This window comes from Prunus mume, linkage group LG1, assembly GCF_029339155.1.
Source record: "Prunus mume cultivar Tortuosa linkage group LG1, ASM2933915v1, whole genome shotgun sequence".
Taxonomy (NCBI): Eukaryota; Viridiplantae; Streptophyta; class Magnoliopsida; order Rosales; family Rosaceae; genus Prunus; species Prunus mume.
In genome coordinates this window covers 14006576-14019355 of record NC_142698.1, presented here as the reverse complement: position 1 = coordinate 14019355, position 12780 = coordinate 14006576, and the positions used below count along the sequence as shown (strand labels likewise).

General features: G+C 37.8%; 2 protein-coding genes and 1 non-coding gene across 4 annotated transcripts; 2 read left to right on the top strand and 1 right to left on the bottom strand.

Annotated features, from left to right (window-relative positions):
• Nucleotides 1-892: 892 nt before the first annotated feature.
• On the bottom strand, nt 893-7328 carry LOC103338827 (serine/threonine-protein kinase ATG1c). Of its 2 annotated transcripts, none has more exons than XM_089054774.1 (13): nt 6715-7328; nt 5930-6047; nt 5768-5826; nt 5119-5237; nt 4815-4908; nt 4652-4732; nt 4400-4508; nt 3468-3540; nt 3022-3383; nt 2564-2919; nt 1967-2258; nt 1568-1638; nt 893-1340 (listed from the first exon to the last, which is right to left on the bottom strand). In XM_089054774.1, the coding sequence occupies exons 5-13, from the start codon at nt 4854-4856 to the stop codon at nt 1101-1103; spliced, it is 1626 nt and encodes a 541-aa protein (XP_088910900.1). In that variant the 5' UTR covers nt 4857-4908; nt 5119-5237; nt 5768-5826; nt 5930-6047; nt 6715-7328; the 3' UTR covers nt 893-1100. The 2 variants fall into 2 exon arrangements, with proteins under 2 accessions (XP_088910900.1, XP_008240309.2); XM_008242087.3 differs by having other exon boundaries at nt 5119-5183; nt 6715-7156.
• Nucleotides 7329-9146: 1818 nt separating this feature from the next.
• On the top strand, nt 9147-9220 carry TRNAV-CAC (transfer RNA valine (anticodon CAC)). The gene has a single exon. It is a non-coding gene; the product is annotated as a tRNA-Val (tRNA).
• A 77-nt stretch (nt 9221-9297) lies between these two features.
• Nucleotides 9298-12176, top strand: LOC103338838 (PRA1 family protein A1-like). Its single transcript, XM_008242097.2, has 8 exons — nt 9298-9661; nt 9978-10018; nt 10174-10252; nt 10898-10984; nt 11061-11149; nt 11303-11374; nt 11466-11590; nt 11783-12176. Exons 1-7 carry the CDS (start codon nt 9504-9506, stop codon nt 11567-11569), a joined length of 630 nt encoding a protein of 209 aa, XP_008240319.1. The 5' UTR covers nt 9298-9503; the 3' UTR covers nt 11570-11590; nt 11783-12176.
• The last annotated feature ends 604 nt before the right edge of the window (nt 12177-12780 follow it).

The window sequence follows — 12780 nt, the reverse complement described above, 5'->3', positions numbered from 1 at the left end:
CATGGTCCACACCATGATTATTAAATCCTTGAACTGTTTCCTTTCCACATAGGCAACGTAGACAAACTGGCCTAAGGAAACAAAGGTTTTAATTGGTAATTAAGGACGAAACAGGAGACTTCAAGTCTTCGATGTCCAGAAGGACCTCTTTATGTCCCTACAAAAAGTAGAATGGTGGGTTAGGTTATGTTGACTTCCATGTATAACCTGCCGGCCCCCGCGTTGATCGTTACATATTTGGTCCACGTTTGCGGCTTAGAATTGGGATCAGAATTGAGTTCGATTGCCGCGTTGATTGGATTCGATGATTTGCAAGACAAGTAAAAGTAACAAATGAAAGTAGAGATGAAAGATTTTTCATTCTGTGGGAACGACTATGATACGAGGTGTGGATATCTTTCAATTCCCTTACAATTCTGTGGGGAATTGAAAACGATAAATTTCAACATGGCCTCGTATGACACACAAGCTATACATCTAAAAGCTCCAAATGTCCTCAAATCCTTCAATTTTGACATTTGTTTTATTCTAAACCATGCAATTCATTATGTTCAAATGCGGAAAAACTTGTGTGAAACGGAAATAACACTGTTTTACTATCCCAACCAATTATAGACTGCTACGTGGAAAACTTATCATGCATGACATGCCTTAATTGATTGGGGATTGCATTGTTTAGCTATTCCTGTTTCACACAAGTGTTTCACATTCAAATGAGGCTCCAACAAGTGCTTTTGCCAAAAGATCAAAAGGTTGAGATGTCAACTAACAATTACTTTACGATCAAACAAGTAATGAATGAATCGTGCAAATTATATATATAAATATATATATTAGCCTTTAATTTAATGACCACTGCAATACGCACCAAATCCGAACAGAAACAGAAGGGTAATAACGCAACAATAACGAATGCACATTTCATCATTCTTTTAATGACAGAAATGCGATAATTACAAGCTACCTAATGAACTACAAAGTTCCCACCACCTACCCACATCCTCAATCAAAGAATAGCTGCTGTACAAACAAATTATTTTACAGAGTGTACAGTCAATCGGGGCAAGTAAGAAACTCTACACTTCAACTATTTTGACTTCTTAAGGTGGGCACTGTTGCTCCTCGCACTTCAAAATAGCCATCCGCTGAGACCTTGAATAACCTTGCCTATTATTAAGTATACCAATGTAAGTTTGAAGCCTATACCGGTCAGAGCTTGTCAGAGAGAATGGCGGGTTGAGAATGAGGGATGGTGCTTCCACTAGAAGAAAGACCAAGAGACGCACAGCCTTTGAATAATACACCGCTGCACTTTCCATATCACCCATGAGCTCATCAACCTGCCAGGCATAAGTTGATTTCAGAAGTTGATTCTCTGCTATTAAGTATGTAAAGATCTTGGCTTGAAGGAAAATTGTTTTTATGTTTTAGATCAGCAGTTTTAAAGCGTAAATGTGAAAACAAAAACCCATGCCTTTCCAGCTTTTTAATCAGTGTAAAACTAGATTTAATAAAGAAATGAATGACATGGCCCCCAATATGAGAATAAAGAGAAAAATATACTCACGCCCCCATGTCTCCCAAAAACAAGAGCAGACTGAAATATGGTCTCCATCGCATCTGGCATCTCTGTATGTCCTGCAACCATTAGAGAGAAAACCAGAAGATTTTTAGCGGCTGTATAATGAAATCACAAGTGCCCTTGTTTCTTAATATATTTAGAGACGATTAACAAAAAATATATGTTTTCATGTCGACTGAAGAAATGAAGAAAAACATAACGTTCTTATTTCATGAGACATGCCTGCATAAATAAGAGAAGAATGATGCATAACTGGTTTCTAAAAGAAATAGTCCTCTTCACATTATGAAAGCAGAAAAACACTTGATCTTACAGGTCATAAGTACTCTAGCCACTGATGCATGACAAAAAAATAGAGAAACGCTCTAGATAATATCTCCATACCGGGATCAATAGCCTTTGCAAGTTCTTCTGCATGCTCAACCTCACGGAGAAATTCCCTCTCAATTTGAGAGGAAATATCCTCGGGCCCTTGACTGTTGACCACATCAAGGCATTCCTCAGCATCCGAACTACTACGCTTCTTGTTGGTGCTCCTAAATCTTGTGGTCTCTTGGCTTGGACTTCCTTCCATAGCAGAGGCAGCCTGCGTATGACATATATGTAGAGCTTGCTTCCAAATTGCAAGAATTACAAGCTGAACTGAGAATGCTTCTAGATGCTTGCCTGCCTCAACCTTTTCACATCAACAAAAAAAGGAACACCGATATTGTAATAAGTTTGAAGACATGGGCAATAGAAATAACACAAATAAAGCATGCGTTAGCAGAGAAAATCTATCATTCTGTATAACAAACCAACATAGATTAGGCTTGCAGCATCTACGGCACATGTGAGGAACCAATATCAAATCTTAGCACCAAACTATACTCTATAGGCTACTCTACAAAAATAGTGAATTTTTATGATTTTTCTAAATAAGGCACTTCTCACTAATTCACTGATTTTACAGAGGAATCGTAAACAAATTCACTGATTTACCTTTTCATGAACTAATTCAGTAATAGCGGACACACACTGCTGCAATGAATTGAGCCTTGTCATGCAGTGTGTTGATGGCTGCTCCAAAGCATCCCCCATATCCGTTGATCCTAGTGATGTCCCTGGAGCAGAACTCTGACTGTCCAAGCTTCCTATGCAACACATGTTACTATTAGCTGCGCCCATGATTTGCATTGGGGCACTTGATGAGGTGGTTAGAGATTCTTGAGGGAGACTCTCAGATCTGTATAGAGAAGGACTTGGCTTGGAAGCACTAACTGAGGAAGAAGACACATCAACTGGAGGTCCAGACACGAGAACATAATCTTGATCAATCAAGTCCAGTGAATCCACAACTGCGGATGCAAATAAGATAATAAATAGTACGAACATGTTCTATTAAGACATGCCTGGATGCAGATAAATAGTACTGAAACGAGAGTATAATAGGATTCTACCTCTTGATCGAGCATTCATTGGTTTTTGGTCCATAGATCCTAGGGGGTCAGTTAGATTTCTATCTGACAGTCTATGGTTGTCCAACCTAAGACTAGAATTATCTTTACGTGTTGCACTGCCATATCTGTATGAAGTGGTAGGTGATGCTTCCCGTCTATCAACTTTTGTATCAAGAGAAAATCCATAAGTAGACTTCATCGAGGGCCTCCTCCTTGAATAGGATGGGCTTCCTTCAGGACCACTGGAATCATCATCTAAAAGGAAAGGCAGGCAATCCTCTTGAGAACTTTCCTCCATGTTCCTCATTGGATTGCATTCAGACATAGGAAATCCTTCTGCCATTCTTGAAGTCTTCCTACTCCTGCATGCCACAGAGGATCGTCTTAAAATATTCTCATATTTTAAGTCAAACCAATGAAGACTGAAAACTATTTGCCTCATTTACCTTGATGAGTTATATGCTGACTTCTGAGAAAGATATGGGTGATTAAAAAACTCTTCGAATGTTAACCGTTCCACTGTAAACACAATTGCAGAGAAAAACGTCAGAACAGTGGGGTAAACAATGATAGGAGCTTAGCAGATTGCATCCATCCATTTATTCATTCATTCATTCATTCATTCATTCATTCGTCGTCGTCGTCGTCGTCGTCGTCTTTCCATTCTTTTCTATCATATATTGTATCACTGATAAATCTAAACTTCTTAAAGATGCGTTTGTGTTACTTCATCCAATGTCAGGTTTGGTCATCTTCTTAATCCTATTACCTTCTATTTATACATCTCATACCATCTAAGCCTAGATTCCCTTATTTATCTACCAATATTAGGTGCACGCTCGATCTTTCGCTAATGCCTACATTTTTATTCCTGTCTTTTCTGGTTTCCTATTATCCATCTTAACATCCTAGCATCCCATATTTTGTTGGAGATGAAAAATCTTGCGGGACCTCCGACAATACCCCTTTCTCCTTTTTATGAAGGTCAAAAGTTATGAACTAAATCCGAAACTACAAACCAACTTAGAATTATCACATACCTACGCTATATCAAGAAGCAGAACAATTAGTAAATAAATCCTTTAAGTTCTTGCAAAGTGAAACTAAGCCAAGGTCATTCCAAGTTACACAAAACATCAAGCCAATGAGAATGATATACAAGAAGATGTAGACAAGTGGGAAACAGCTCATGCAACACAAAATCTATATAAATGACTTGCTTCAATCTCTCACACGCCATTTAGAAATTTGGCAGTATGAAAATTATTGTAAACACACAAATCCTTTTAGCATCGAAATATGGTCCATCCGCTTTTTGGCCTAACTTGGTATTACATGTGTATTGCAAATTTCACTTTTATTACATTGTGTGAAATACCTGGATTGCGGCGTAACAATTTTTGACACAAATCCTTGCACTCTGAACTTAAATTGCTGCTATCCGACGGGAACTGCAACTCTGTTGATTTCACAATGTTCTGGAGCAACTGCACAACACAGGAGAGAAATTAATTGAAAAGTGAGGCAGATTTACACTCGCGAGAATTACTGATTTGGACCATGAATAGGATTAGCTGGAGGTGTGCCAAGAGAAGGAAACAGGAAAAGGGGAAATATTTTGTAATTGAACCTGTATTTGATTGTTTCCTGTGAATGGGGTTTTCCCAGTTACAAGTTGAAATAAAATCGCACCAACACTCCAGAGATCTGCCTGCGTATTCAGTTCAAGGTTAGTGGGAAATGGTTAATGAGATCTTTATGATTGTCCATCACATGAGAAGAGAAAATTTCACCTTTGCATCATACTTTTGAAGTTGCATTATCTCTGGGGCCATGTAAAGTGGCGAACCACACAAGGTTTCAGCAAGGCCTCGAGGTTGCAGAGATCTGCCCAGAAATTTAAAATAAATAAATAAATAAGGGAAGTTTTAGTCTGTGTGTTCAGAAGAAGAGTGAGAATGACTGGGAAAAAAGGTCAACAAACACCAGATGCAATCAATTACTAAAAGATATTAATGACGTCAATGGACATGCTTGAATAAATGAGATAATGATTTACCAAATAAAAACACGACAAAACGATGATGATACATTTACCTTGCAAATCCAAAATCTGCAATCTTTAAGACTGAATTGTTGTCATTGGTGGACAGCAAGAGATTCTGTTCCAAGAATGATAAACATTACAAATGGAATGACATACCTAGGAAACCTTTCTGCACAGACAAGATTACTACATATCAAACAATATCCTATGACATCTCTGACCATCACTATTAGATATATTCCATACAGGATGCTGTAGTAACTTAACAAGTAGCTAATCGAAGGCCAGTAGATATCTTCTATTGCCGAAATTAAAACGAGCGGGGATATTCTAATCCAAATTGCAGGAGTGTCAAAAACCTAGAACTAATGCCCTAGGATTAGCTACTTATTTTAGCTCCTTACTACAGAATGCCTGCATATGTATGTGTATGTATAGTGATGGTCTCTTACAAGACAGTCTAGCATGTTATATTGTCATCTTATTAAAGCATGTTATGTTGCCAAGTATCAAGCAAGATTGTTAATCAGATGGAATCATGTCGTATTATATGGTCCTGATTCACAACCTCACCTAGACTATTTGGCAAGAGATCATCACTATATAAGTGATAATGATGATCTTGTTGAAACAATATAACTAAGCTAAATCATCATTGCACTAATAGAACGATCACATTTAATTTTGAATCATCCAAACCTGTGGCTTTAGATCCCGATGTATAAGATTATTGTCACGAAGCATTTGCAGACCTGCCACTGCAGATAACACAATCACTTCAACATCAGTACATGTATGACTCAGTGAATATGCAAAACGGACAAAGAAAAATGACTAGCAGAAGCAAAATCCAAGGCAAACCTAGCTGCTGCATGAAGTGCTTTGCAATAGCTTCTGGCACTTTTCCATGGCGTTGAATATACATCGAAAGATCACCACCTCTGCAATACTCCAATACCAGATTGATCTTCCCAGGAACCTATTTTAAGTGAATGTGAAACAAGCCTTATGAGAGAAAAAAGGAATGAGAGATGATTCGAAGGTGATAATTGACCGAAAAAGTGAGATTGGTCTTTCCCCACTCATAAAAGAGAACAAAGTAAAGCAGAGCACCAATTTTATCTATTTGCCAATTACAAAGGTGTATTTCCATTTATGTGCAAAAAGAATTATTCTGTTCTCCAATTCTGCAAGCTTTACCCTATTCACTTTCCTCAACTAATGCAGGTCTTAATAGTTTTTAGTTAGGAGAAGTTAGTACCCTGGGGAAGCCATTTTCAGTGCCATTTTCAGTTAAAAGTATTCACATTTCTTATTAAATGCAACAAGAAAATGCAATTGTTTCAATGCACAGTACAAATTCCCTTGGAAATTTTAATGCTTTGCCTTCAGAAAGGAAACAGTAAGATTCCATATATTTTAATGTGAAGCTTAGTAAACACTTGGAATTTTCCGAACAACACAAACGAAACCAAAGTCTGACCTAAATTCAAAATTTTCTGTAACCTGGAAACCAGACAAGTTTAAACAGAAACAACACAAAATAGCTCAATTACTATTTCCCTCCACTTTCCTTAGCTTTCTCGGCAATCAAACAGAACTTCAACCAAAAACATAAACAATTAAACAAACTGAAATTCACGAACCTCTATAATATCATGCAAGGTAATAATATTGGGGTGGTTAATCTTCTTCAAGATAAAGATCTCAGACATTAGACTCTCCTGCAACTTCTTGTTGAGCCGGCCAGTCGCAATCTCCTTGATCGCCACCTCGGTCCCATGGACCCTGTGCCGCGCGTGCCAAACCACCGAGAACGAACCCGACCCGATTTGCCGACCCACCAGATAGTCTCCGACCACCCTTCCCCTCCCGGACGCGTGAGCCATTTCTACCCTCCGAATAACAAAACCCTAAGCTCCGAACCCGAAACCCGCTCCGACCCGAATTGAAGCTCGTTTTCCCAACTTGCAGGACCTCGTATATAGATAGAGATCTTCCGAGGATTCGATTTCGGCCGAATTCGATAACACGATGAGAGAGAAAATCTGGAGAGAGATTAATAGAGGTTTTCTGTTTGTTTTTAATAATGCGAATGTAAGGTGAAAAACTTGAAATGATTAATCGATTAAAATATTGGTTAACTAATTTGATTAATTTTGTGATGATTGCAATTAGTGATAATAATTGAGATTAGTGGTGGTTTTTTTGCTGATTGGATTTCGATAGCGTCCAAAGTACAGAGACAGGGAAGAGAGGTTTGAAAGAGAAAGCGTGGAGCTAGAAGATAACAGGGAGCGAGGAGGGATGTGGTAGCCTGCGGCTCGGTCTACGGTGGGTAGCGTGATGGCGCGCACTACGAGTGTTTTGTCTCCGGGTCGTTTCACAGGTGGCGCGGTGTGGTTGGCGGGTTTATTTCCTTGTTGAGGTTGGTGATGATGGGATTGGACCAGGCCCAATAATGTCATGGGTTGAGAACATGTCGCGTGGTTATTGGTTTGACGAATGGAGATACTTTTGGTAAACTTTATTTGATCTTCTTCGAATTTGCTAATGACCATAGGCTAAGCTAAATTAATGCGCTAAACCTCTTTCCTCTTGCAACGGGAAAAGGTCCCTCTATTTATTCTTGCCAAAAAGAAAGGAAAAAAAAATTAGCGGTCTCACTGTTCGGAGTTTGAATTCAACGTTGAAATAAAAACGTTTTGTTCGTGAAAGAAAGGGAAATTTAAAAATTAAGATTAAATAAAAAGTAAAAATAGGCAACCACATTTTGTGAACCCATTCATATGGTACTCATATCGTAACATGAGGTTGTTAATACGTCGGTTTATATGTAACAGCCTAAAATACAATATTAATATACAAATAGATTAGTAATATTACGTGATGGTTGTAACGTAACAGTCATATCAAATAATTGTTTTATTTTTATAAGAACATGTATATGGTAAATGATATGTCCACAAATAACTTGCCAATCAAAAAAAGTAAAAAATAAGTCATCATATGAACCTTTTACAAGATAAATTATTACCAAAATAATTTGTGACAACTAGTTTCTCATATACTATATCATAGGTTTGTGAAATATCGATAGTGAGAAAATATTATGTGTCCATAAATAACTTGTCATATAATTGATGTGGCAGATAGTCATCAATAAAAAAGAATCATATTGGCCTGTCATAATAATAATAATAAAGGATGACTCTATTGCTACTCACCAAACCAAACCTATGAATTCACCTACCTTTCATATTTTTCTTTAATTACAATTTCATCACTCTCTACAACTACTTAATAGAAAGAATATTTAAGATTTTGCATGCTCGCGTATGTGGATTGGGCTAGTAAGGGCAATGAATTTACCATCTTGCACTTAAATTTGAGTCTTTTTCTGATTTGGGGTTTTAAAAAAAATTATGAAGAAGTGCATGCTTTCATGAATCAATGCGAAGCACTTGAATTTTCAATAAAAATTTTGACGTTTTTCTAACATAAACACTTTTTTTTTTAAGTGTTTATCAACACAACTGATTTCTACAAAAGTATTCCCAAACGAGCTACAATTCATAGTAGTTTAGACTATTGCTTATTAAAAATAAATAAAAATAAAAATAAAAATAAAAATAAAATAGCAAACACCATAGGAATGAGTGGTCCAAGTACAAGTTGGATGCCCATTAATTCATAGTTTGATTAGAACCTCAAATTTGCATGCAAAAGCAGGTGAATGAGGTAATGTGTTTGATAGCTACTCCAGGTTAGAATAGCCTAGTTTGCGTTATTTGCTAGAAATAGCAAAAAATGTTAAAGTCTTTCTCCACCTTTATACCATGGCTCAGTCCATCAAATTTTTTACTTTATTTTTGAAAATAACAATATTATAAATAAAAAAGGAATTCAAACTCAGGTGTAACGGAAAGGGTACACTATCTTGGCTAACTGAGGCTGGTCTACCCCCTCAAATTTTAGCTTCTGGGTCTCTGCAAACATTCGCAGATGCTGAAATGTTATTAAGCTGCATGTTGTAAATAACAAATAGATATTGTAAGCATCATACTTCAGCACAACTGTCTGGGTGGTGTAGTCGGTTATCACGCTAGTCTCACACACTAGAGGTCCCCGGTTCGAACCCGGGCTCAGACACAAAACTCTTTATTTTTTTAATTTTTCGCGTGTCACCGGTTTCTTTAGTATCCCAAGTCGTTAACTTCGTCTTGTCTCGTTGGTTAAAGCGCATATTTTCATTTCCCCAATTCCACAAATTCCAGATCACACACCAAAACATCTCCCAAATTCCTTCTTTTCCGACGATTCTGTTTCTTTTTTACCAACCAGCGTTTCGAGCTCTCCTTCCTCACTCTTCATCTTCTTCTTCGCTCGGCTCAGTCTAGCTAGGGATTCGAAGAAACAGAAGAGCAGCACAGAAATGGATTGGGGCAACGTCACGGCCGAGGATCTGATCGACGCACTCCGCGAAGTGGACTGGTCTTCTCCGCCTCGCCCTCTCTCTGAATTCTTCTCCAAGTTCACCGTCCCCAGATCCTCCTCCAAATGGAACAGCCGCCTCAAATGCAATTTCTACTAGTACGATCCCTCTCTTCTAATCTCATTGAGTTTACCTTGTATATGTTGTTGTAATTCGAATCTACGGGGTTATTGGCGGTCAAATTATATGTGTAAACCCTAATTTTTTATTTGCGTCCTATTGAGGCTGCTATTTGTACTGAATTCATTTCAATAATGACTGTCAGATGCAGATTATGAGTATCTAATGAGGTTGGATGTTGAATTAGTCAATTAATTATGTTTAATTATGTTTATCCGTCTAGTCTCCTTGTTTCGCACGTTTTTTGTGGGATTAGTATTCTGTAATTTGATCAGATTTTGCATGCTTTTGCAGCTACAGGACCAACTACTTCCTTTTGATCATTTTCGTTCTTGGTGAGCAAACGAGACAACTTCAATCACACACACACACACACACACACACACTCTCTCTCTCTCTCTCTCTTTTGTGGATGAAATAGGGGGAATCGCTTTCTCTTTTTAACTTCTCTATAAAAACATGTTTTTAAAATCTCCACTGTCAACTGTAGGCTTGGCTTTTCTTCGGAGGCCGCTTGCTATTGTAGCTGCTCTTCTTACGGCACTCAGCATTGCGATTCTTAATGACAGGTAATACACTCTAATACTGCTCTGTTTGTTGGTGCATGTAAACATGCGCATCGTGCACCTGCCTCATGTGTTTTTTGTTGCTATTTTTGTGTTTATTGATTGTAGTGATCAGTGAGTCAATTTTTGGATTAATTGGGCTATCCGGATCAGCGCACCAATTTTCCTTTTATAATTTTTTTTAACACATTTGGGGCATCAGTTTGTTATTTTGTAATCAGAGCCCTGCCCTTGTGGTAATTACCTCCTCATTTACATAAGCATGTTGTGGTTTTACAGTACTTTGCAGAATAACTTAGCATGACCAACTATTTTTTGGTTCTATATCTTATAAAGAGTTTGAGACATTAGATTTGAACAAGGTGATCTAGCCAGAAAACTTAAATGGAAAAAGTAGTTATTTAGATAAAGTCATGAAACAACTATTTGAAGTTCAGTTTCTTCATGTTTTTGCCCTTAGATGAGTCTAATTAAACCATATAGTTTTTTCATTACACGTTGTTTTGCATACTGAAGAATCTTTGTTTGAATGAGATGCACTTCTCTACAGTTAAGGGTAATCCTAAAATCCTCGTTCTTCCCTTGTTAACTTCTAGGGAACCTGCTGTTAGTTACTGAAAACATTGTTGCTAAGTATCATTGCTACAGCTTTGCAGGTACTTTTAGTGAGAAAGTATTGAGAACTGTGAGACAATTCTCTCCACATTTGGCTGCAAAGATGAGACCTCCTCTTACGTAAGCTTGGTTGTTTATCACTTGACCTGCTATGCACCCTATACAGTTGCTTCAATGATTATTTAATTATTTCCAGGCCTGTAATTCGTGGACGTCCATCAGCTAAAAGAGCAATATTCATATGCGGCCGCCCTCGCTGGGTGTTTGTCTTCATATTCTCTTCGGGTATGCAAATCTTGAAAGCAATGTCTTCTTTCCTATATATGTTTTGGAGTAGTCCAAGCAAGCTAGTCTGTGAATTGAATATTTGTTTCATTGTTTATTCCTTTCAAAAATAATTATTCCACTGTTTACCAACCATCTATTTCCTATTTGTAGTGAGTTTCTTTCTATGGTTTGTTTCCTGTGGTCTCTTAACTGTACTGTGGGCACTCGCCTTCGGACTGCTTGGTACGTTGCTTTCTAAAAATTTGTGTTCATTTGCCTGACATGCTGTATGCTTTCTAATTGATTTTCTTTCTCTGTCCTTCCTCCCTCTCAGCCACTCTGTTGCATGCAAGCTTCAGAACACCTAACTTGAAAGCACGCCTGAACACTTTCCGTGAGGAATTTCGTGCAGTGTGGCGCAACTATAGTGAGCTGTAGCTTACCTGTAGCTCCTAAGATGTGAGTGAATCCTGCTTTGATTCTACTTTTTGACTATGTTTTGTGCAAATTTGTTTATTGTTCTGTACTCGCCATTAATGATGTACTTTTCTAGTTTGCAGCTGCTGATGTAATAACTGAATTGTTTTTATTTTTTGGAGTAGTTAGTACTAATGAACTAATACAGTTTTGTTTATCCTGTTTCTTCAACAGGCTTTGTTTTTCTGTTTAGGCATTGTACTGTTGATTGGGAATCTCATACAAGTTGTGTTTCTGAACTTGAGCTTGGCTGTGGCTGCTTTAAAATAATATTGGCTGGAATGAAACTCTCGGGACTCGGGTCAAAGCTGCCGACCTTTGCAAATCAACAGCAGGATGTAAATCGTGATGAACATTGTTTATGTAAAGGAAATTGCTTCTATTCGCTATCCGTATTTGTAAGAAACACTGGAGGAATTTATTATGTGCAGTAGTGTCTAACATTCTTAGAATATATGGGCATGTGTTTATCATGCCCCCTCTGCTTGTCGTCAACTCTAAGCTGCCTTTTAATAGAAGGTAGTGATTTAGTTGCATGAGTTATATTATCTTAAGTTATGCCTGTGAATTGTGCCTGCGAATGATATTGTATTGTATACGGTCAAGGTACACGGTTGTTTTTGGGTGGTTTGAGTTTTTTTTTTTGGAGCAAGTGTCCTTAGCTTTGGTCCTAGGTTTCCTTTGCTTGCAGGAAATGCTATAATTCTCTTTGCGCCCCTCATCGAATAAACAATATTTCTTTTGAGGGTGGCAAACAGAGTCTCATCTTCTCTTGAAAAACCATCTTCTGTGTAACCCGAATTTTCAAAAGAAGATGGACACGCCAATTGAAGTGCCTTCTCTCCCCACGCCTTTTAAATTGACTTTCATTTCTGTTAATTATTCCTATGGGAGTAGCACGGCAGCAAACCTAGCACCATGTTTTGGATTTTAAGACATTGGAGCCATTCTGGTCTGTTGTGTTGCAATATTAATTTAACAGATTTCGTGAAGCAACCTTCTTCCCATAGTCGAAATGATCTGCAACTCTAAATGAAAAACGAAGCGCTGGCCTATTGAGTGGTCGAGTGGATTTGCTTTTACTTATTAGCAAATGAATTGGTTTGTTAATCTCACACGCCTACTTTATTTATACAAACAATAGGAATATTCGAAGTGCCGCCCCACCGTTT